The sequence below is a fragment of the Prionailurus bengalensis genome, chromosome D2 (assembly GCF_016509475.1).
Source record: "Prionailurus bengalensis isolate Pbe53 chromosome D2, Fcat_Pben_1.1_paternal_pri, whole genome shotgun sequence".
Taxonomy (NCBI): Eukaryota; Metazoa; Chordata; class Mammalia; order Carnivora; family Felidae; genus Prionailurus; species Prionailurus bengalensis.
The window spans coordinates 23,359,155-23,384,814 of NC_057351.1; the positions used below are offsets into that span (position 1 = coordinate 23,359,155).

Here is a 25,660-nt window from a genome sequence, read left to right on the forward strand (position 1 = left end):
AGTCTTAAAACAATAACAATAGTAGTTATGATCAAAGTCACAGAGAGATCGAGCTGGTGATTCCTTCTGCTGCTTCACCCATTTTGTGTCTTCCATAAAGGTAAGAGACAGCATCCATAGCAACATCCACCCAAAGATATGGTGGACATTGATTTAGGTGCTTGTGTCCTCTACATAAACAGCTTCACATTCAAGCCTCAGTCTTCTTAGCTTTGGGGCACCTGAGTAGCTCAGTTGGTTAAGCATCTGACTTCAGTTGAGGTCATGATCTCATGGTTCATGAGTTCAAGCCCCATATCAGGCTCTCTGCTGTCAGCACAGAGCCCACTTCAGATCCTCTGTCTCCCTCTTTCTCTGCTGCTCCCCCGCTCCCTCATGCACACATTCTCACTCTCTCTAAAAAATATGGGGCTCCTGGGTGGCACAGTCGGTTAAGCGTCCGACTTCAGCCAGGTCACGATCTCGCAGTCTGTGAGTTCGAGCCCCGCGTCGGGCTCTGGGCTGATGGCTCGGAGCCTGGAGCCTGTTTCCGATTCTGTGTCTCCCTCTCTCTCTGCCCCTCCCCCGTTCATGCTCTGTCTCTCTCTGTCCCCAAAATAAATAAACGTTGAAAAAAAAAATAAGCTTTACAAAATAATAATAAATAAAATAAATGAGCAAGACAATCCCCTTAACACAGAGCTCCTTATTCATCCATCTGGCTATTCTTTCTGTTGAGGCCACCATTCATCTATTCAATAAATATGTTTAGGGAGAACTTATCATGTACCAGACATTGCATTAAGCCCTGAGTCAACGTTAGTGAATGAAAGAGATGTAAGTGCCTGGTGAAGTCTGGAGTCTAGGGATAACAAGCAAGGAAATTATTATATATATATATATATATGTGTGTGTGTGTGTGTGTGTGTGTGTATATATACACACACACACACACACACACATATATATATATTCACACACACACGCACACACACAGAATTACAGGCCATGATAAGAGCAACAAACCTAAAAAGATTGCTGCCTCGGTTCAATGAAACACTGTATGTAAACATGCGTCATAGGCTATAAAATGTAGACCTTCAGAGACTCTTAGTTTTGACTAATGTAACACCTGCTGTCTTCGTGGCAGCCGGTGGCTACTGCACATGCTCAGTGCCTGAGATTGAATGGTGACACCACCAGTCCTTTTTTTTTTGAGGCTTATTTTGGAAAGAAGAGTGGACGGGAACCTTTCTGTTGAGTTTATAATAGCAATTACAAGCTGATAAGGACAGACCATTCATCAAACGATCATACCTCCGGACTTTATCTCTTTGGGTCAAATGTTTCCTGATTGATATTGACTACCATATCTTAAGCAGCTTTGAACAGATAAGAAGCTAGAAAAGAAATTCCTTTTAAAGAGATTTGACAAAATTATGTTTTCTGATTTTTTTTCTTTAAGAAGAGAGATTAACTTCTCATTGTTCTTCTAAAAGAGTACAAAAGCTACCAAACTGTTGAATTGAAGAGAATCTAGAAAAGTTTTCATGGGTAGATACTGACTGCATTCCCACTGAATGCAAATTATCATCTGCATTGATAGTCTTTCCTGGTTCTGAAATTGGAAAGAACTTTCAAAATATTGAAAATGATCCTGTACCACAGATACTTAGGAGTAGGCAGTTATCCCAAGAAAAGATATCCCCTTGATTGCTATATATAAATGCCCTCCTAGAGACAGAGATGTGAGCAAAAGTCTTATAGGTTCAGTATAATTCATTTTCATAGAACATTATTTGTAGAAGCAACGTTTTAAAGGTGGGGAGGGTAGGTTTCTGACTGTGGGCCTGATATCCAGCTTCTAATTGAAATGACCATAAACATTGTAATTAATCAACTATGTACTCAATTATAAAGTATATAATTACATTCTGAACAGTAAAAAGCTTCCTAAAGTGTATATAAATCAATTAAACAGGGCAATACAGTAACCGATCACATAAAATTATATTTAATGAGATGTGTCATCTATCACAGTGTTTTCCACACAGTTCTTATCGTACATCTTTGTGATTCATTTGTGCCTTACTTTTTGCTGCAACAGAGCTCACAGTAAAGGAACCTCTTTATCTTGGTCATAGAATCTAGTGACATTATTTTGAGCAGACATACATGGGTATCTTTAAAGACCGTTTGGGAGTACGGGGAAGGTTGGGAGTCATTTCTAATGGCTTTTGGGAAGGGTGACCTGGGTTTGCCTGTCTGCCTTTACTGGTTATATATTTTCCTGAAGCAAGTGTGGGCATTTGTGCTGGTGGTCTTGCTCCTGAATCCACAACCGGCATCTGTCACCTTGAAATTAGCTAGATGACCTGTGTTTGCAAGAGCTTCTGCAAGAGCTGCCAGGCAGGACAACAGAGGGATAATTAGAAAAGCATGCGAAATGCAAATCCTCCTGATCAAGTCACTGCGTGTTGAGAAGTATAAGGATAATAACCTGGTACCAAATCGTGCTGCTTATATGAATATCAGTCCTTCAGGTTCTGTGTGTATAATCAAGCAGGTCATTCCAAGCAGGCTAACCTAGGGCCAGTGGAACTTCTAGAAGCAAAGGAAAAGCACATTTGTATTCTTAACTTTGGCAAATTGGAAAGACTTCTAAAAAAATTGTGATAAGTATAGTCTAAGATGAGTTTCAGTCAGTGGATGCTCAAGAGACATTTGCATCTGGGGAAGTGACCCCAAAGCCCCTGGTCATGCACATTCTGACCTGTGCCTCAGAATGGATAATAAAAAATTGCTGAGTAACTCCTAAAGGCCTGGCTTTCTAATGTGGTGGTGATGCCACTCATGTACCTCTTTCTCACTCCTTTCAGAGCCCAAATGGCTTTTCCCTAAGCGAAGTCATTCTCATGCTGAGTAACTACACCCAATCTTTGCTGCAAGAAACCAAACCATACAGAACAACTGGCCAGCGCAGGACTGCCAAATGGGAGGATCTGAAAGGCCTTCTCTTCCATCTCTCAGAGAGCACATGTGGTTGTTTTGATCCCCACTTTCCTGCATTACTTGCTAGCAGATACTTGGGGTGTAAACAGTTTGCTCATTAATTTGTGTGTCCAACCAACGTGCTTTGACATCCAGCTATGTAATTGTGTGTTGCACTGTGTGAGGATACAGGGTTAATACAATTAAGACACAACAGAGCTAACCTCTGAGGCACTCACATGCTAGTGGGGGCACTCTTGAATTAAACAGACACTTAGTATTTACATACTGTATTTAAGTATTTAAACAATATTTAAGTACTGTAACGGAGCTAAGTGAATTCTTCTCAGATTCAGTAGACAGAGAAGAAGATACTTATTTTTTTTTTTAATTTTGATTATTCCCTTGAATATTTTACTGGAACTAATGTAATTGAGGGACTGGCAAGTTTTACAAGTGACTAATATATTAATCCCACTCTACCCTGTCGCCTTGTGGGATTGTCAGCTGAGTCAGGGCTTAAAAATGGAACTTGATGAGATTTGCTCTAAAGATGTTGACTAATACCAATTAAACCCCTAAACATCACACACAGATTGATTATGCCTTTTTCACTTTTTTTAAAGACGCAAAGATGCACCTAGTTAATAATCTACTCCATGTCCTTAATAAAGAGCAGGCTAGTTAAAAATTGTTTGCTAGCTGAAAATGAATAAATTAAGAATCACATATTAAAACAGTCATCCTCAGCCTACAGAAGGGGCTGAACATGGGCAGGCTAGTGGGGTGGGGGTGAAAGGGGTAATTGTGAGTCCTTTATCACCAAGCATGACATGTACAAATGCAGATCCGTGTCATGGAGACAGGGTGCTGGGGTGAGAAGGCTCTCGGCAGGGCAGACAGCCAGGTTAGTCTCCCCTGTGTTCCTGATACAGAATGAAAGAGCAGGGAACAAAATGGAGTGTATTTCATCTCGTCCCCCCTCCGATTCTCCTAATCCTGCCTATCCATCAGGCCATCCTGCCACACGTCCTGCACCCACCTCCTTGAATCCCTCTGTGTGTCTCCCCAGAACCTGTGGCATAGAAGGTCTTTATCACAGCGATGCATGTTTCCAATCGTGTCTGGTCAGAGGGTAGCAGTCCCTACCTTGTGCTCTGTAGCCAGCAGCCTGGGATTTTCTCAGTTCCTTGGACTTGCTTTCCTCTCCCTGGAATATGTCTATCTCAGTATATGTCTTTCCTAGAAAAGAAACATCATCATCATCATCATCATCATCATCTCACATCCCTCACACTGGCCAGCTTCTTCCATCCTGCTGACCTCAGTTTAAGCATCACTTCTCAGAGAGGTCTTCCTTGGTGTTTCCAGGAGTTCAGCACCCCATGATTTTCCCAGAACTCCTACTTTTGCTTTTTGAGAGCACCTACCCATCCACTCTCCCACAACCTCAGTTTTGTGAGATGAAGGCCAAGAGAAGTCTTGGAAACCCCCATGTCCCCGGTACATATCCTGCATATCCTAGGTGACCAGTGAATGTTGAAGGAATAAGCCAGTTATGACTCCCAGCAAACAAACTCAGTTCTAACTTCCCTAGAAAGTGAGAATCCGGTCTCGTTTCTTTGGTGACCCTCATGAGGCCAACTGGTGTTCAAGAAATATTTGTTGAAAACAGTTCTTAATTGTGGTCTTATATTTACCTTAGCTAGGAATGAGAGGAGTTTCCTTTAATGATGTGTGGGACAGGGAAGAGAATGAACGAGCTTGGGCTTGTTTCTTTCTTAGTTTGAAGGAGTTACATAAGCACAAAAAGGCCAGGTTACAGTACTAAGGGAGCAAGCGTGTGGAAAGTGAGTGCCAGTCACCACTGCAGTTGCTTTAGAGGCTTCTGCCCCTGGGCCTCCTGTAGAAGAGACCAGAGTCTGTTCCCTAAGAGGCTGCTTTGAACAGGCTGCTGTACAGAGGCAGGTAGCACAGGCACCAGGAGGTTGAATTCTGAGGACACCTGGGTCTGGGTCTCAGTCCCCACTCACTGCTACCTACCTCCCTTGTGCTCCTGGCCAATTCCTTTACCTGTCTGTGCTTCAGTTTTCTCATCTAATTCTTCAGTTGATGTTAATGATATTAACCGCCTCAAGGGGATATCATACGAGGATTAAGTGAAATGCTGCACGTAAAGCTTTTAGCACGGTGCCGAGCAGGAAACACTTCTTAGAGATTGACAGCGTGTACCACGAGTCACCTAAGTCAACAGATATCTGCTGTCCAGAATTGCTTGTGGGACAGTCTGAGTTGGCAATAGGGACACAGAGAGGCCTAGGATTGATCTGTCCAGAATATTCCAGAATCATGATGTTCTTGCATCTATTTTCTTTCTCCTTCTGCCCTCCCACCACCCTAATGCTCGCACATACTGTGTAGACTGCTCTCAGTTCCACCATGCCCTCTCTTTGTGGCTTTCCAAAAGTCAACTTGAAGGTTTACTATCATATTTTTTACTTTAATATAATTTTATCTCTGATAACAACCTCTGTTTTTTTCTTTGTGTTTAAGTCTATTATCCTCAATATATTTCAAAATTGATTTCATAGGAAAGATGTAATCTTTTTTTTTTAAGTTTATTTATTTATTTTGAGAGAGGGAGAGTGCACACCCATGCATGCACAAGCCGAGGAGGGGAAGAGAGAGAGGGAGAGAGAGAATCCCAAGCTGACCCAGCCCAGACCCTGACATGGGACTCGATCTCATGAACTGTGAGATTATGACATGAGCCAAAAATCCAGAGAAATCCAGGAGTTGGACGTTCAACCCACTGAGCCACTCAGGCACCCTGGAAAGACACAATCTTTGATTAGAATTAACCACGATGAGAATATATGGCCAAGAAATGGTGGGAAGACAAATCTAAGACCCAGAAATAATCATCATCATAATAGTGGTGGTAGTGGTACTGATGTTGATGCTGCTATGTGCCATTCACTCTGTGCCAGGCATTATTCTGAGCCCTGAATCATCTTCTCCATTTTACAGATGATGAAACTAAGTTACCTGTGTGAACCATGTAGTGGAAAGAGTATGCAGTTAGCCTAGTTTGCCCTTAGGACTCTGATGGAAAATTATTTTTCTTCACTTAATATCCAACGAAACAGGGAGATCATATTGCCACAAGTTCTACCTTTGTTTAGTTTAGACGTTTGACTCAATTTATGGAAGTCTATGTCTTTGTAGCTTGATCATGACTTTGGAATGTCAAAAAAAAAAAGTGCAGGCAAAACACTATAAAATGAAGTCTGCGTTTACTGGTAAGAAGCACAGAGCATTTGGCATCAGCAGAAAGCTTAGTCTTTGATGTGGAAAATAGAAGAGTTCTTGCTGTTTCCATTTGGGTCAGAGAAAGAGACGATCACTATATGATAAGTTTAGTGGGTTCTAAAGCTAGATGTAATAAGTGACGAGCCACAAGCTGTCCTGCCCTGAGGATATTCAAGTATGAAATACACATGTCAGGGAAAATGTGGTCAGTGTGGAACCACACAACAGGAAAGCAGAGAATATTTAATAAGACAAGTCCTGGTTATCCTGGGAGTGAGACTTGAAGAGAAGGCGATTTACATATTTGAGTGGGGGGCTGAAGAGGGATGATGGAAGAGACAGAGAGTAGGGGAGTAATTTATGGTGAATCATCTTACCCCCTAACAGACAGAAGCCAGGACTAAGGAGGAAATGCTTTATTTTAGGTAAGGCAGCGTCCTCAGTTTTAAACAATTTTCCCCCTGTTTTTTGAAAGTGTTCACACAATTAATGCCTCTTCCATGTATTCAACAATAGTTGCCTAGCAACCATCAAGAAGCATTTTTGGAGCGCAAAGGGTCTAAAAATGAATGAAGAGAAAATACAGCAAATACTCATTTAAGAGTAATGAGAACTGGTCTGGCATCCTTGGAGACTCACTGCAATGTCCTATTCATCTTGGACACATGCAAGGGGGAATATGTAAAATATAAGAGAAACCTTTAAGTGAGGCTTGCTATGCTTTTCTGCCTTCAGGCAGGACTGCTTTCTACCTAATTCCAAATGCATGTGAAGGTAATGAAGTTTTGGAAAACTCTTAAGAGGAAGGATAATAATACCTCCTCTAGTAACCCCACTTTTGGATCTTGTAACCTTTGGCCTGAGACCACTAGGTAAAGAACATAGGTTAATCAGGAGCTACCTCTTCTTTGCAGGCTACTGATTTCTACCATTGGCTGGCTCTCACAATCATACCTTATTTGAAATGAAAATCTAAGTGAGCTTCCAGATCAGAGGGCACAAACTCAGGTTCCAGAGGTGTCAGCAGGGAGCACAGAGGAAGAAGGGCAGGTGAGGTCTGTAAGAAATCAGAAGCAGTGGATCCCTACTCTGTGGAAAGGAGGCCAGTGTTGTCAGATCTCTCAACTCTCTAAGAAAAGTTAGACATGCTGATTTCTATGTGAAAATCTCATGACTTTAGATTGATGATAATGATTAAAAAGAAAGAGACAAACAAACAAACAAAAAACTGTGCAAGCTAAGTAAACTATGGTACCAGGCAGATTTGGCCCATGCACCAGTCTTGTTTAATAAACCCCTAGTGTTATAGATGAGGAACCAGGCCTGGTGAGTGAGTATACTTATGCAAATTCAATGAAAATGTAAACTCCTTAAAGCCAAGAACTATGTGACCTTCTTTGTTTTATCCCCAGCTGGACTAGCACAAGGTCAGGCATATGCTGGCAATGCAACAAATATTTATTGAGTCAACAAATAGTACATGTTAGAAGCAAAACCAGGACTTGGTTCGGTCAGTAAGAAATCAGGACCTCAACTGCTTCTTCTTAAGTGACTCTTGTTTCCCCCTAAGTGGCCTTCCATGACTTTCATATGGATGGAATCTACTCTTCCCTTTGGCCACATAATGGCCTTGTTTAAACCAAGATTTGATTCAGGGAAATGTTCTTATAGAAACTCCAGAGGAAAAACTTTGCACCCTGCCTGGGTTTAAACCTTCCCATAGATTCGTGTGTACTGGGACAGCCATAAACAATAGATTGCTTTTCTTCTTGGCCTGCCATATTCAATTCCATTCAATTTTGTGTCTATTTCTCGAGCTCCTACAATGTGCAGAGTCCTCTGTATGGTGATTCCAAGATATAGGGGATCCTGCTGAGCCTGGGGGCCTCAGAAATGTTCAACAATTAATGCAGAGAATGAAGGTACTTAGCATAGTCTCCTTTTTATTTTCATCTCAATGTTTTTTTTGATTCTACTTAGGCAACACTTTACTGTGTGGTAATTTCCTGACTTGACTTTTTCTTTGGAGATATAAAGTGGTCTAAAACCTAGAATCCATTATTACCAAGACATGTTCTCCTCTTTTAACAACCTACTTATTGCCTCTACGATGAAAGGCTCTGCCAGAGTAGACAGGAGTCAGCCTCCAATGAGGTATACCCAGGGCTTGTGTCAAATGATCTTCTAGCTTTCATTGTATTTATTCCTTATTCTTGGGTTCTGTAAGGTGCTTATCTCTGTGCTGAAGGTTCAGGTGTATCCAGAGTATCAATAACTCTCCCACTGGAGAACCACTGGCCTCTCAAAAAGCTTGAAGTGATGCACGATTTCCTTGTGTCTGTGCATATGATAGTGTGTATGCAGTAATAGTAATAATAATGGCATCCACCACTAATTAGTGTCTTCTAGGTCCCGAATAATGTGCCAGACATGTTGTTTCATTTTATCTCATTTATAGTCTTTGTCTGCAATTCCTAACCTTGCAAGATAGAGATAGAGTCCCATTTTGATAAATGAGCGTATTCAACCCCAGAGAGAGCTGATGATTTGCCTAGGGTCATATGATTGCCTGGTCTGTGAAGTAAATGCACAGCTACCTGCTTTCCAAGGGCCCTCTTTACCTCCTTGTGAAACTTCTGGATCCAGCAGCAATTTCACCAACTTCGCCAGTGTTTTGGAGATGAAAGGAGAGACGCTGTATCGCTTTTTCAGAAGCAAACTCTAGGGGACATTTTAAACAAAGTAGATTATTTTGCATGAGACTGTGTTTAATTTCAGAACAGTGTCCTTTGCTGGCGAAGATAATCAGATGTAATGTCATCTGCAACCTCTCTGCGTGCGTGATTTCATAAGACTGGTGTAGCAGTTTATTATTATAAAATTAGTATAGCATAGAACAAACCCGGGATGCAAGCCAGACGAAATAGACAATGAATAGTTATATAAGGTTTTGGAAAGCACATGTAGTAGAACACAAGCTCACTGTATTTTCTTCTCAATTGTCTGCTGTTTGTTCATGTTTCCTTTTCAACATGATTGCATCTCAGTTTAATAGCACTTGCCATCTCAGGCTTTATGGTGCCAGGCCTGACATAGTTACATCCCCTCTGTGCTAAAAATATTGCATGTATATATTCAACCGCAGCCCGACATGTTTAGCTAATGGGTTACTCGGAGCTATGCGCTTATATAATTAAGTGATGTATGTAATTTTGTGTTAACACATTTGCAATGTGTGTTTTCCTGGTGATTGCAATGCTTTATTCTGTGTAAAGTGTGACATTTTAATTCCCGCTGAACAATTTCCTACCTTGATTCGCCTTGTTTTTGTGGCAGGGGATTATTTTGCAATCAAGATAAAAGCATTATTTATGAAATTTCTGGACTATCCCATTACTGGGAACTTTTAACTGAAGATCAATCTCCTATTCTATTGATCCCTTTGTTAAAAATCTTTATTGGAATTTAAATTTAATCTCTACATTATGGATTTGCCCCGACTTTTGTCTGAAGGCACATTTTTTTAGGCAGCTTTGCAGGGATGGGGTTCCTTAAAAAGTAATTCTCACTAGGCAGGCTGCCATCTTATCTTCCCCAGGGAACTTAATTTCTCTTAGGTGTCACTGATTTCTTCCCTGTTGAGGGTTCTCCAGGAGAGCCAGCATCTCTGTGGGTTGGAGAGTTTGGCAAACCAGGTCAGATCTATAGATTCACAGATAGGGCCTGTTAAGCATTTAAGTGATTGACAAAGCTGGGTCTCAGAGTTACATAATGTGGGGATACACGCTTTCTCTTTATTAATTGTAATTGTGACCAGTGGAAGGTGCTACAGACAGGAAGGTGAGCCACCAGGGATAACCCAGCCATCTTGCCCTCTTCAGAGGTTGTTTATTTTCTCCAGTGGGATCAGGAGTTCGGTTTAATAAACATTTATTAGACTCTTACCAAGTACCAGACAGGGCTTTCAGAATACAGTACAGAGAGAGTTACTTGTTCAGTGAACATCTATTGAGCACCTACTATAGCGATATTACAGTGACCAAGACAGAGTCTGGTGAGGGAGAGAGACCTACAAGTTGAATATGGGATGATAGGGCCTAGGGTAGAAGCATGCTTGATGTCGAAGCTACTGACAAATGGTTCCTCCTCCAGCTAGAGGTGAGGAGAATAAGGACACTTTTTAGTGGGTGTGATGCCCAGTGCTGGTCTAGGAGAAAAAGTAAGAGTTGGAGCAAGAAGGACAAGGGTGAAGAAGGAAGGGTATCATCAGAGGGAAGCCTGTGAGCATGGGTACGCAGGGGTGAAGCCATGAGAGGTGCTTGCAACCTCTAAGGCATTTGTTAATTGTTGGAAGATAGAGCGAGGTCACTCCAAAGCAAGGTCTGCTGTGGTCCATTCTCCGGACCCCTGAAAGTCCTGAATTCCCCAGGCCTTTCCTCAACCAAGGAGGCCCCCTTCGTTCTTCAGCACAGCCCAACGAAAGCAAGCAGGTGGCAGGCACTGATGCCAAATGCTGGAGTATTGCCCCGATGGCTTCCCACGTGCTTGCCTCTTAGTCCCTCCCATTTGGGTCTGAGCACACTTTCTATGTGGTACACAGAAGTTTCACCAGGAGGACCCACAGGCTGTGCACTCCAAGTGAGCTTTCTCAGTTGTATGTTTTGGCATTTGAACACAGTGGGAATGTCCTTGTCAGCTCCCATTTGACTTTATTAATTGCAATTCCTTGGGAAGTGTGTTTTAGTAATGTGCTCTGGGATGACAGAGCTCGCCCTGCAGAGACCCAAGAGGAGGTAATCAGGGCCCATTGAAAAGCCATCTGCTGGTAAGTCACTGCTGCTGATCCCACGCAGCCAACAGACGCCAGTGTCTATCACAGCTCTGCCACTAGCTGTGTGACTTCAGACAAAATTGCAGACTCTCTGGGCCTCCCTTTTCTGATGTGTAAAACAAGACTTTGGATTAGTGGTAGCTGAGGTTCTTCTTAAACTTGGGAATTCCAACACTTTATAAGTTTCTTGAATGAAGAATTCTGCAGTCATAACATCTGTGGATTCACCAACTCCTAGCAATGATCTTTGGCTCCAAATTCATGTGAAAAGCCAAGAACCACTTTCTATACTTCATGTCTTTTTTTTTTTAAGTTTATTTATTTTGAGACAGAGAGAGAGAGTGTGTGTGCAAGCAGGGCAGAGGCAGAGAAACGGAGAGAGAATCTCAAGCAGGCTCCACACTATCAGCTCAGAGCCTGATGTGGGGCTCGATCCCGTGAACCATGAAATCATGACCTGAGCCGAAATCAAGAGTCAGAAGCTCAACCTACTGAGCCACCCAGATGCCCCTATACTTAATTAATGTCTTGTAATGATTCTCTGCCTCTGCATTTTAGGAGGTCATCTACACTAGCCCTCAAATCTAGATTTTAATTTTTCAAGATACAAAGGGAATCATTAAGCCTCTGAACATTCCTGGAATATATAGCAGTATGGATCAAGTAACCCATTTTATTAGTCATGTTGCAAGAGGCTGTCACCTAGCAGCTCTGCATTGTTTCCAGGCTCCGCCCCCACCCCCACTTCCCTGAGCCCTGAGGCTGTGGTTAATAATGTCAAAAGAATGTTTTAAAATTGCTCTTCTGTTGATTCCAAAGAGTCAGAGCCCTCACGTGGTTAGAGTCCTGGGCTAGGAGTCAAATTCTAAATTTAATTCCAGCCTCTATGAATGTCTTCATTTCTTGCCTCCTTACCATTTCTCGAGGTTTCGATTTTCTCATCTGCAAAATAGGCATAAGATGCCTTGCTCCACAGGAATATTGGCAAACAGCTTCGTTGTGCACACAGATTAGCTTTATATCGGAACAGAATATAATTTTCCATTCCATAATAGGAATGAAACAAAAGCCCTTTTGAGTGTGCACCTTGTGTAAACGCCCTCTGCTTAAATTCTGATGGATTTCAGAGGTCAGCAAATCCCTCCCCCTTCTTTAATATTATTTTTTTTAAGCTAAACAAGGCTAACTAGGGAATTCATTTTGGTATAAAAAGACATGAAAGAAAGGGTATTCGAGCTTGCACAATAGTACAAAGAAGAACAAGAATCATCATGTTTGCTAAAGAACTCACAGCTGTTTAATTTTATAGTAAAATTACTTTAAGAACTTTGCTAATTCAAAGACAGACCCAAACAACTGTTGTTGCAAAACTGAATTTCCACGTGTGAGTGGAAAAGCCAAGTTAGATTACTCTGCCCCTAAACTCGTATTAAACTCATATTAGAAATACAGAGCATTTTTGTTAATGCAGGTTAGAGGAGCGGCTTTTATCTGAAGAGAAGACACATAAAAAGGGAAATGGTACATTTGCTAGTAATATGATGAAAAATAGTTTATGTTCTTATGTACTTTGCCCCCAGCTTTTTCTTAAGCTGCTCAGTCTGTTTTAATACCAGGTTTGTTTGCTTTGTGGGGATGGGCCTGTTAGGCAGGAAATTGTCGAAAAAGCATACAGCAGAAATTTTAAATGCTGTTTTTAAAAATTAAAATTAAACACCAAATTGAGTAACCAACCATTTATTAAATTTGGAGTTCAGACTTTTATAAAATTTTATCTTTAGAGGATACGAATGAACTGTGTACCTATATTTGGTTCTGTAAATTCCAAGTTTCCATATGTTGCCTATTGTCAAAAACAAATAAACTTTTCCTTATTTTTTTAAAGTGATTTTCTTCCATATTAGGGAATTATTCAGACTTCTTTCCTTGGTTCCTATAATTCCAAACCAGTTGGAACATCAGTCTATTTTTGGTTATGAAGGAACTTTTAAAATGTGGGTATGATTTTTTTGACGTTTCTAAATCTCATAAAGATCAATTTGCCACATATATAAGAGTTATGGTAGTAAACATAGTGAAGTCATTGTATACTAGGATGACAGTTCTAATTTCCATATTATGAGTCACCCCCTCCTAACCCCCGTCCCCCACCTCCATCCCCTCTGCATGGGAGGGCTGCTAAATGTACATTCTAAAACATATACAGCAACATAAGGTTGTGATTTGTGAGTGTTTCTGTCAAGGATGAATGTTCTTACCTGTATTTGATTAAAGTCTGTTAGTTTCTGGGTTTTTATGGTCTTCCCACCACATGACATAGATTCACCACAAGAGGGCAACCAAGAGTTTACTTTCAAGCTAACAAAGCTAGAAATGCTTTTAATATCAGCTAAGTGTTTTTAACTTGCTAAGGATTTATTTCCCCGCCTTCCGATTGCCACACATGCAGCCTCTGAGTTTCCACGAACAACGAATAATAATCCAAATAAAGTTCTTCTGAGGGGAAATATAGACAGACTGGTGCAGACAAGAGCTTTTGCCCAAATAAGGATCCTTTTTTGGAGACCCCATGTGTTAGATAACCATCAACTGACAGTTGGTCATGAGTTAATAATGTTGGATGCTGAAATATGCATACCATGTGCTATAAAAAAGTTTGGAGGACAAAGACAAATACTGCTAAAGTTAGATATTAGAAACATACCAGAGGTGTGCAGACTGCTTCACTGGATGAAGGTGGAATCTGCCAGATAACTTCGTTTTAAAAATGTTATAGGTACCACACAGGAGAACGTATAATATTCACTGCACAATTTGTTGCTTTTGCAGGGATTTGGTCTTAATCTCTCTGCATGTTACTGCCTTAAGAGCTATAGCAACTCTTGCCTTCTAAGAAAAGAAAATATTTCCTAAGCTTATTTCCATTGCTGCCATTGCTGTTCTTTTATTTTTACAATGGGAACCCTAAAAGGGGGGGGGGGGTAAGGTTCCATAAAAGAATCCAGGTGGATGTGTAGCCCTTTGATTGGCCTGTTGTATTTGGAGAGCTGTTAACTGCTAGTTCTGTTTCTGTGTTGTTGCTGCAACAGGAATCCAAAGGTGAGGGGTGGAGCGAATAGGCTTTGATTTCAGCTACTGTGACCAGTTATTTGAGAGGCTGGGACATGGCGCCAGGTGGCCACTGGGCAGCTGCTGTCTTCTTAGAGTGACACCCCAGAGGCTCCTAGTGCTAAGAATGAATGGGGAAAGAATGTGTCTCCTCCTCTGCCCCCTAGAGTTCAGACCTTTTTGTTCTGTCAGCTTTTCTGGGTTTATTGGAGTGCTTGTCTTCAATGAATAATCTCACTTTTTGTTGTATAAAACCATGGGAGTTGAAGCACCTTGGGAAAGCCAAGAAGGCCATGCCCTTGGTTGACTTGAGGACTGACTATATCTGATCGCTTTTCCTACTTGCAAATGCAATCTCCAAAAAGAAAAACACAGCCAGACCATGAATTTATTCAACAATTTGTGGTTAAGAAGATTCCACCTAACAACTAGCTGAAATCACTGAAGATCTATTTTCTCTTACTCAGTTTGCAAATGGCTTACATTACACCCAACCCACATTGGTAGCTGGAGAGAACAGTTAGTAAAATTAATAATTAGACAGCTTCTCTTTTTCTCTGTCTCTTCCCTCTTCTCCCCAAGTGTCCTGTCAAGGCTTAACATTTGCTTTGACATATTAGTTAAGGAAGTTAATGAAATAATATCTTCACTGGGGCCATTGAGTAACCTTGAGTCAATGATTACCAGATCTGAATTTTACTAAGGAAACACCTCAGGTTCAGCAAAATTCTCAGATACTAACATCTGTGTATGACTCTCCTGCATATAAACAGCAAATAAAACCCTAAATTTCACTGAAACTTTGAATCAACGCTCTTGCTGATTATTCCCGCTTCAGATGTTAATCTTGTTCTGTCTACTCTTTAACACATTTCCAAGGACGTATCTATAATCATGACATTGAACTGACTGAACCAGCATCCCCCAAAAGAAAGATAATGCAAGCCACATGTAACTTAAAATTTTCTAGTAACCTCATTTCAGAAGGTACAAAGAAACAGGTAGAATTATTTTAATAATGTATTTTATTTAATCCAGTATCTTCAACATATCATTTTGATATGTAATCTATAAAATGTCATTAATGAGATATTTTACATTTTATATATTGTCCTGGAAATCCAGTGTGTATTTTATGCTCGTGGAAAGTCTTAGCTTTGTACTGGACATATTTCCAGTGCTCAGTAGCCCCACGTGGCTAGAGGTGACTGTGTTACATAGAGCAGCTCTAAACAGTTATAGAAACATTTTTTTCTTACACTGAAAAAAAATGAGAAGCAGTTCTAACCTCTTCTGCGTACTCTTCTTGTTCATCGTAAGATTTACATTAGGATTTCTGATGTAGTTATCTGTCCGTGTTTCTCCAGAAGGTGACACACACCCACTCCCACTGACGGAGCACTCTAGCTTGCCCTGACTCTACACGCACAGCCCAGACCCTTGCTGTCCTCATTCTGGACCCTCACTCCACTCTGCTCCAACACACACACTGTTCTCTGCCGTGGGTCTAGGAGTTCCTTGGTATCGCAGGAGAGCGATTGAAGTCGTTTTCTGGTATTGGGGCTTGTATGTACCCACAAACAAATGAAGCTCAGAGATGCCACTGGTAGCTTGGAAAGGGAAAAAGGGATGGGAAGGCTTAATGTGAGAAAGAAAAATGTGTAAGTCTCAGACAAACTACAATAGTCATCTTTTTTTTATTTTTTAAGTAAGAGACTATCCTTTTTCAATTATTCTTTCTGAAAGATAGAAAAAGCATAAAGAAAGTGAAAAATCCCTTTTAAGTACAAATTCCTTTTGGGATCTTTTAAAAAAGAGATTGGAAGCCTATTACTTGATGACCTTTTACTTTTTCTTATGTGTATGTGTTTGAAAACCTGAAATGTCTCTCATAACATATTAGTCCAAGTCTGACAAAGTTAAATACCTCCATGCTAAACCACACATGCACTCACACACACACACACACACACACACACACACAATGTCTCTTTTACTTATTTCCAAGTAGGGAATGTTTTCTTGAGAGATGTAGCAAATCAATTATCCTCAATGTTGAAAATGGAATATCTCATTTCCAAACCTGGAGAAATGGCTGACCAAGAATGTTCTGTTTATAGAGAGTTTAAAAACTGCTCTGATATTTGCTGCCCCTTGCAAGGCTGTTCAACACAAAACATGTAACTTTCACTTCTGTGCTGTCATGCTCAATAGTAACACCACAAAACATATCAATCACGTACTAGAATGAGCGGGTCTATTGGTTGTAACAAAAAGAAAAAAGAGAGACAGAGACAAAAAGTCTCTATGTTTAAGAGGTCCTTTCTTTATACATTTCATAAATTATAGAAATCAAAATGTCCTTAAGAAGTATTTTCAGACTGGATCTTTAAAATAGCCTAAAACTTAAAAAAAAACAAGTATCTTAAATTAATATTCTATTCTTACAGACAATCATACAAAGAACAACTAAATCTGTTCATGGAATAGTTTTCAAAAAATGGAAACATAAGTTATTTCAAAATCTTAAGAAAAAGTACATAGTAAGCATTGAAACAATGCACTTCATCTAATTATTAACAGCTTTCACGCAGGTTTTTCCTCAACACCCAACATGGTCTTCTCCATTAAGAGAGGAGGCTGGGACCCAGGGCCTGAAAAAGGGACCGTGGGCACCAGGCATCCAGGGAGAAGACTATAGCAGGAGAAATGAGTTGCTGGGTAGATGTGAAAGTAGAAGTTTGAGACCCTGTGGCATTTTTAGAGGCCCTTTTTGGTTTTGCTGGGTTTGCCACTTCATGACGAGACCTGACTTCATGACAAGATCTTGCAGCTGGGGGCAAGAAATCAGACCTTTTGTGCTCAGTAGTAACACCTGGACCACACCACCACCTGTACTCCGTGTACCAAGCTAAGTCCTCAGGCATCCACTCTGCCCTGATGTTTCTTTTTCTTTTTCTTTTTTTAAGTTTATTCATCCGGAAAGAGACACACACAGCACGAGTGGGGCAGGGGCAGAGGAAAGGGGAGAGAGAATCCCAAGCAGGCTCCGCGCTGTCGGCACAGAGCTCAATGTGGGGCTCAAACCCACAAAACCACAAGATCATGACCTGAGCCAAAACCAAGAGTCGGACACTTACCCGACTGAGCCACCAAGGCAGCCCTGCTCTGATGTTTCTTTACAGAATTGTAAATTTCGTACTTTGAAGGCAAAAGAGTCTTCCATTGGCTCCTGATGCCATGGTACATAGATCTCATACCCTCAGAGACAAACATTTGTGGGACACCTGGGAGCCACCCCCTCTGCCCCTTCAGCAGGTCCTGAAGGGGACCTTTCGCTGAGAATGGTTTCCATGAAGGATACTGGGCCTAGCCAGAACAAACCAAAGGGAAGGTGAGCGTTTGAAAGGTCAAGCATGGATTTCCATTTTCTTCCCTATTTCCAGAATTCTCTCCTTAGAAAGTCCGTCTTCTGAAAACCCAGAATCTCTCTTCACTCCGCACCTTGATTTCACTCCCAGATTTTCCTCTTATTCTGCAAGTGGTAGTGAAAAAGTGTCTGTAATCCCTTTCTTCTTTGCCAAGGCCCTTGTAGACAAGCCTATTCTATACTTCTAGAACATTTCTGCATTCCTTTGGAACTCACTACATTGTTTCAGAATAATATAGAGATAACATTTGGGCATTTAAATTTCTCTCCTCCTCAAGACACAGAGGGGAAATAAAGATAGAAATCTGCCTGTCACTGCTGGTAAAACCTGACTAAAAAAGAGGTTTGCTTGTGTTTTAATGGCAAGAATGCGTGGAGTCACATGCATTCAAACCAGTTAGCAATACAGATGAGCTAGCAAATCGAGTTCCGTTTATAGGGTGGGGGAAGGGGATAAGTCAAATAATCTGTGTTTTTAAATGTTTCTGAGAAATGAAGACCTCCAGGGCAGAGAGAAGGCGGATCAGGAAATAGCTATGCAAATCACATGCCTATGAAATTACTAAAACTTTGATCAGGGGCATTAACAATTGCTGCAGCATTCACAAGTATGAAACAAAGAGTGAGTAAGACGGGCATGTTTTGGAAGGGATTACAAGAGTGTTTACGTACATGGTTTGTTGAGCAGTCAATGAAGTCCATGGCTGTTTTGGACTTAAGCCGCCAAAGCAGTCCAGGTATGACAAACGCACTAATACATTCCACTCTCATTAGTGACTCGTGGGGATCTCAGTGATTTTGACCAAGAGCCAAAGTGGTTGGACCTCATGTAAAGTCTGCTTCATGTCTTCCCCCCACCCCCCCTTTCTAACAACATCACTGCTCACCCTTCACAGGAGGTGGAAGTGGATCTGGGTTCTGAGAGAGTGTAGTGCATTGGAAATGCTAAATTGTTTTTATGGACACTGTGGTCCAAACCACACCAGGTCTAAAGCACACTTGGAAACTCAAGGCGGCCATGACATCCAGAGTGGCAGTGTGATCATCCCTCTGGGGCAGGTGCAGCCTTCGCTGTTCAGGGCTGTGTGGTCTCGGGGACATTTGAGAGTGAGAGCATCTGCGGCCAGGTCTAGTCTCGGTTCATGACTCTAAATTATTATTTTTCATGGCTTTATTTTTAAAAAAATTTTTTCAACGTTTTTATTTATTTTTGGGACAGAGAAAGACAGAGCATGAACGGGGGAGGGGCAGAGAGAGAGGGAGACAGAAACGGAAACAGGCTCCAGGCTCTGAGCCATCAGCCCAGAGCCTGACGCGGGGCTCGAACTCACAGATGGCGAGATCGGGACCTGGCTGAAGTCGGACACTCAACCGACTGCGCCACCCAGGCGCCCCATTTCATGGCTTTATTTAAGAAAAAAAAATTACTCTTGAAAAGGGAACTGTCAGAACAGTTACAGAAAGCGATAACATTCTTGCAGTGTTTTGGTTTGTTTGTTTTCTTGTTTTACCTTGCCTATTGCTTTGAAGTCATCATTTAAGGTTAGGACACCACACAAGATAGAGTTTTGCTGGTCTGTGATCCCGGGTGCTCGTTTCTTATATAACACAGTTGCTTCTCCAACATTCCTGTTGGGCCTAGAAGATTGTTTATAGGAAAACAGAATAAAAGTAAACTTGAAAATTTTTAAATCTATATGTAATTAACGCCCTGTGAATTCACAGAAAGATTCAGCTAATTAACAGACGTTAAGTACTAGCAACCACAGATTCCTGGCACCGCTCTATTAGGTGCGGGGTAGTGAGTGTATGGAAATGCTGTGGATTTGAAACAAACATTTAAGGGTATCATTTATGAATTTTTAAAATAAAAATGTTGGCTGTAAGCTAAAGCCAAAACGAGGGCTGAGAGCTTCTGTTTTTCTTTTCTTTTTTTCCAAGTATTTGAAAACTGAAATTCTATAAGAGATTATCTGTGAAATGGCTCTCCTTTATTACACCCATAAATTTCAGGAGTGGCTCTGATCAAGCTTTCTGCCATTCTTGGTTTCTGAATCTTTTAGTCATACATTAATAACTTTAAAAACACTCATCCTATTTTTGTTGTAGTGAAAGAGGAAGTTTCTAAATAGTCAAAAGGGAAACATTGAAAATAGAACACAGTAAATGATAACTAAATTAGGGTATTTTTTTTCCAGCAAGAGCAAAGCTCCATGCTGAAACTTGCCAGAGTATTTTAAGATTATTGTCTACAAAGAAAATGTAGCAGAGAATTGAGATCCTCAGAGGAAAGGCATTACAGAAATGCAAAGTATTATCAGCAATGTGCATTATACATGGACCAATGTTTCTCAGTCCCTAATGCATCAGTCAGTGGACTTTAGTTTTCTGGCTTGTGTTTGGTGTTTAAAACACACACACACACACACACACACACACACACACACACAACCCGAGTGCGGACACGCACGCACAACTTGCAAATCAAGTGAGTTAACGCTCTGCCAACTTCCTCTAGATATTGACCCTAGGGGGTCAGACTCTTAAGAAAATGATGCCTGGTTTTCCATCCTCCTAATTGCAGTCCCCCACCAACAAGCAAGTCCTATCTCTAAGTGGAAGCTCACAAAGAATTTCTCGAGAGAATATGGAACTGCGCTGGCAACAAAATCGTCTCTGCAAAATGAGAAGAAAGAGTTGTTAACTGATGAGTCAATCCAGCTTTTATAGCAGTTTATCTTCGTGGTATTTCCAAGAGCATAAATGTTATAAAAAAAGAGAGACGGTCATGACAGGAAGAACACAGTAGAAAAAAAACAGGGACGTTTAAGCCAAAAGCAATTTACTTTGCCAGTAACTGGTTACATTTCCTTTGTTTTATTATTATTATTTCAAGGGTTGGGGTTGAGCTGAAAGTTTCCCACACCTGTGCTGTCCTGACACATAACTTTGGCAAAACCCATAGAGAAGTGAATATATAAATGAATGCCTGGAAACTCTGAACTTTAGACGCTTTAAGAAAACAAACAAACAAAAACCTTGTTTTGCTATATTGTCTTTAAGAAAGCTATATTTTATTGATATTTGAATGAGTTTTAAAAAAGGAGAAGACAAAACACGTGGATGAGATGTCAAAGTGGCCGGTTGCCGACTCTCCTGGGATTAATGCCTATAGAAATAGCAGTGACTTCACAAAGGTGAATACTTGTTAATTTCATGGCCCTGAGTAAGAGGAACAGATGGGCAGTCAGAGAGGAAAGATTTTCTTTTTTTAAACCACAGAGATCTTTCACTGTTCTTCTGCAGTGGGCAGAATAGTCAGTGGCCCCCTGCAAAGGGATGATGTGCGTGGCACACGAAGTTTTATTGGAACTCTGCGGCTTTAGTGGAAGTCTGTCACCTACTGCTGAGTCAGGATTGATGGGGACCCTACCCTGCCTCAAGTCTGGAGGATGCTGTTTGCTGCCTGAGATGGGCTTTTAGTTCCCTTGTACCGTGTCGTGGTATTTGACTGTTTTCATTTAGGGAAAGCTCCCTGGTGACTGCCGGCCCAAGTTAATAATATAAATATCTCATTATGAGACAGACTGAGTGTGTGTGTCTGTTAGAAGTTACTTAAAGCAGGGATGTTGGATAAAGTCCAGTTGCCCGCGTTGGATCCTGTTACCAGTAACCAGTTGCATGACCTAAAACAACTAATTCCATCGCTGTCTCAGTTTCCTGGTCTGGAAAATGGGGGTAATAATGGTGCCTTCCCGTTGGTTTGCTGTGAATTTTAAATGAGTATTGTATGCAAAGTGCTGACTGGCACAGAGAAAGTGCACAATAAATACCAGCTATTGTTATTATTCATGTGTAATATTGAAAACATTGACTGAATTCTGTGAATGAGCATGGATTATATACACATGCAAAAGTAACCGAGCATTTATTGCTTCACACTAGTTTGTTCCGTAGCGGATCTAACTAGACCCATTTATGCTATCAATAAGTGTACTGCTGGCCTCCCGCACTCCTGAACACCACCACACCATAAAGCATTTGTTTTCACTCACTTCCCTTGCAAATGATTTGTTTTCTTGACTCTGTAAGAAAAACAAAAGTAGCCCAGAGACCAGAATTTTTACTCCCCCCACCCCCAAAAGCCAGCTCCTCGGTCCCAAAGCTTTGCCCAGGGTCTTATGGATCTAAAAGGTTTCAAATTGTGTTATGGGGGCTCCCATCCAGTTCTGCATGCTCCGTTCTCCCTGGGACTTTGAACATCTGCTCATCAGGGCACTGGTTACACTGGGTACAAGATCACAGCTCATCTAAGATGCCAGACACAAAGGCTTAACAGTCATCAGGAACCAAAGGCCTTAGGTTTTCGGTCTCAATTCCCAGAGCAAACTTCCTGGTCATTGGGTTATGTTCCCAGAGCTCAAGTGTAAATAGTAAAGGCGAGCAGAGGTTTACAGGTGCCCAACATGACAGGTATGCACGAGGCCAAGTGTGTGGGTCCGGCTCGAAGACTTGAAGGAGTTACATGTGGGCATCTTTATTTCCATTAGTCACTTATTCATTCAACAGATTTATATTATGTAATGCCGCCTCCTGGGTGTGTGCTGGGCAGGTGAGAGATGAGTCTGACATGGTCCTGCCCTTAAGGACTCTCCAATTTAGGATAATAATAAGCCATAAAACCCAACTAAAGTACAAAGAATACAGTGATACCTTCCATGAGAGAAAGTCGGAAAAAGGAGGGCAGAGGGGAAAGGAGAAGAGATATTTGAGTTTGAGGCTTGAGTGATTGGTGGGATTTGCCCAGCCTACCTGAAATGTCAGCGACTTGCCTCATTAGGAACAAAAGGCTTTTTCTCTTGATCAAATCCCATTGAGAGTTTAAGTTTGTGTGACCAGAATATTAGGTGCTAGCCTGTTCTAAATTTACGATTCTCAGAATCTGTTGGGGAAGGGCACATGTGCTTTTCTGGGTTCTGAAAACAGCTCAAAGAATGGAGAAAATAGACCCGATTTGAGGATGACTTTATTGTCGGTTCCCGGAACCTTTGCCTTTATTTAAAACAGCCTGTTCAGTACAAGTTCTATCTAAAAGGCCTTTGGGATTTGAAAGCTCTTCTGGAAATAAATGCTTTTAGGTTTAAATGTTTTGGAGGTCTTTTTTTGCCAAAATGTTAGGAAGGAGAGACCATAGTTAACAAATCTGAGAACGGAGGCGATATTGTTTTGTTGCTTTTAATGAAATGTCTCAGACCTACCCTAAGTTCTGTTTGTCTCTCTGTCAGCTTTCTGCTAGGCTATTATTTTGATAAGGGACATGAAAGTACATCATTCCCTCGCGGTCATTAAAGTCTTAGCACTTAAGTCGTTGTGGAAACACTTCTGCGCGACACCAAAATAGTCCACGCCCTGGCTCCAGGCTGAGGACCCGGGCAGTTCATGGAAGGTGGCATTAGGCTGTGACAGGAGAGCAGGAGGTCAGGATCCACAACACAGGCCCGATGAAATCACCAAGGCAGTGCAGGGAGGGGGAGAGAGCAGAGCCCTCCCTGCCAGTCTGGCAACTCGGCAAAGTCCTCAGAGCTCATCCCACACACTCCGTGCTAGTCACTGCTGTGTGTTTACATGAGTAATGGAGCTGCCGGGGGAGGGGAGTCGTAAGCACAGCGCTGAGCCTGGCAGCTTGCACTTGCGTTCGCATTGGGAGGGAAGCTGACATCCACACCAAGTCAAGACTTCCAGGGACGTGGCCGGGAAGCAGTCACATGCTGTAGCTTTCATGAGCACAGACATCCTCAGGCAGATGTTTGTCGACTGGAATGGGTAATCGCTACTTTCTCTTTGCTTGATTTTTGTCTGCGAGGGTGTTTACCTGTGATAATTCCAGGCTGGCTTTCGGGGGTGGACTTCTGGACACCCGTCTGGGGTGGGGGGGAGAAGAGAGGGGAACGGGTTTGGGAGGGGGAGCCAGAGCCCCACAGCCACTTTTTAAACTTTTGCCGGGCTAGAAAGGCAGCTCTGCTCTTCTGGGCTTTATCAACAGCACAACTGTTATCCACGGTAGAAAAGCGAGGGCGCGGGAGTCATGTTGAGGAGCAGAGTGTAAAATGTCCTAAAACCACTGGTTAAATGTGTGATGTAAGATTAACAACAATTAAGAGCGTTCCAGTGGTTCAGATTGGCACCGTCGTAATCCTATCTTTAAGCAATAAAAAAAAGCGCGGGTACCTCGAAAGGGCTGGGAAAAACTGCTCAGGGTACAATTCACTAGTTTGGAACCGTTCAAGGGCTGCTTGTTTCACGGTTTGTTTTAATTTTGCTTGACTTGCGTGACTGATGAAGCTAAATATGAAAGCTGATGCCGGACAGTCCGAGCACTAGGTAAACAGCAGCCTTTTTTTCCCCCTGCTTTCTGTATGGATCTTAAAGGGATTCAGGCTCAACATCAAGGATGAAATAGAACTCTGCTTTGCACCTTGTCTGTGGCTTTCAAAAAGTATAATCTTCACAGAATCAGGCTAGCCCCAGTGTGATCTTTGGAAGTTATTTTAAATAACCCTCGATATCTTACTACATTGAGAAGGAAAAAGAGAGCATGCTGATTTAAATGTATCAGCCAGATTTGTTGAGATTTGAAACATGCTGGTCGCAATATTATTAGTAAATACTTGTAAGAATATTTTTTGGATTGTTAACTATGAATGTTCTTTCTATAGCTCTCTCTCTCTACTCATTTGTATCATATCAACTTATTTGTATCATAATTTAAGAAACTGCTCATGTCTCCACTTTTGAAGAGAGAGGTTTTCAAACGGGACATTACTATGATACCACAGTGGGCTTGCATTTCACCTAGGTTTCTGAAAAACAGATACAAAACAAAACAAAGACTAATCTCCGAGACTGGCTTCGGGTTGACTTTCAGCTCAACATGTTTATTTTCTAACAGTAGGGAAGTGCCTTTTCCTTACCATTGTCCTTGAGAGCGGAGAGCTTCATTTTATTTACACTGATTAGACATGTTAACGTGCAGTAGATTCGCTTGGGGAAGCATGTACAGAACTGTAGAGTCTACCAAGATGCGGCCCGTCAGAGAGAGGAGCATAAAATGAGATGTGTACGTTTCTCTGAACAGTTTAGAGGGCACCGCTGTAGTAACACTCATGGTCTTTCTTAAGGAAGCCCACGCACATGAAAATGTACATCAATTTGTTCTTCATTTGTTTTCAGCGCCAAACCTTAAAGGCAGACCACGCAAAAAGAAGCCATGCCCACAGAGAAGAGATTCGTTCAGTGGTGTTAAAGATTCTAACAACAATTCCGACGGCAAAGCTGTTGCCAAGGTAGGGTCATTTGCTCCCTGGTATCCATTTGGCTGCATCTTTTTATTTTTCCTCTTTCTCTTTATCTCTCTGCTCTTGTGTCTTGATGGCAGTTTTTAGTGGAGAATCTGACTTTGGTATTCACAGCCCTCTGTGTCTGTTCCCGCCACCTCCTCTCCCCTGTGTGGCAGGGGGAGGGGGGAGTGGAGGCATTTTGATTAGTCAACAGAAAGGCTTCCCACCTCCCAGGCTGGCCGGTTGGGTAAAGGACAGATGATTAAGCGCCCACGTCATTGAAGCTGAGATTTCATAGTAGGTGACACAATGACATAGTTTACTCTGCTTGTGTCAAAAATAGACCAAGCTGAACCGTCCTGTTTCTGAACGTGTTCATCTAAATATGTTTCAGAGATTAACAGAGGATGAAATTAGAAATGTCTAGAATTAAGCTTTTTAGTGATTTTTTTCCCAAAGTCACCTCTAATTTACCTTAGATTAAAACTGAAGATATTTACCTACATAGCAAAAGAGTTACACGTACACATGCAGCCATATATACATTTATGTCTTTTTAAAGATCTCCAGTAACGCAGAAGGAAAATACAAATGCTAAACTCTTTTTCCGGGAGCAGGCCCATTTTGCCAAAGAGTTCCGTGGAGTCTGGAAAGTGCACACCTGAGGGACTG

The 25,660-nt window shown here is 41.6% G+C and overlaps 1 protein-coding gene across 2 annotated transcripts in view; it reads left to right on the top strand.

The window, feature by feature from the left end:
- Positions 1-25,660, top strand: part of ARID5B (AT-rich interaction domain 5B) — a 181,667-nt gene that overhangs the window by 112,514 nt on the left and 43,493 nt on the right. The window contains exons 1-2 of one of the 2 annotated variants that reach the window (XM_043596434.1): positions 23,029-23,474; positions 24,882-24,994. In XM_043596434.1, coding sequence (XP_043452369.1) covers positions 23,471-23,474; positions 24,882-24,994 — 117 coding nt within the window. In that variant the 5' untranslated portion in view covers positions 23,029-23,470. Of the gene's footprint in view, positions 1-23,028; positions 23,475-24,881; positions 24,995-25,660 lie in introns of those variants that run through there. The other variant, XM_043596433.1, reaches the window with a different exon arrangement.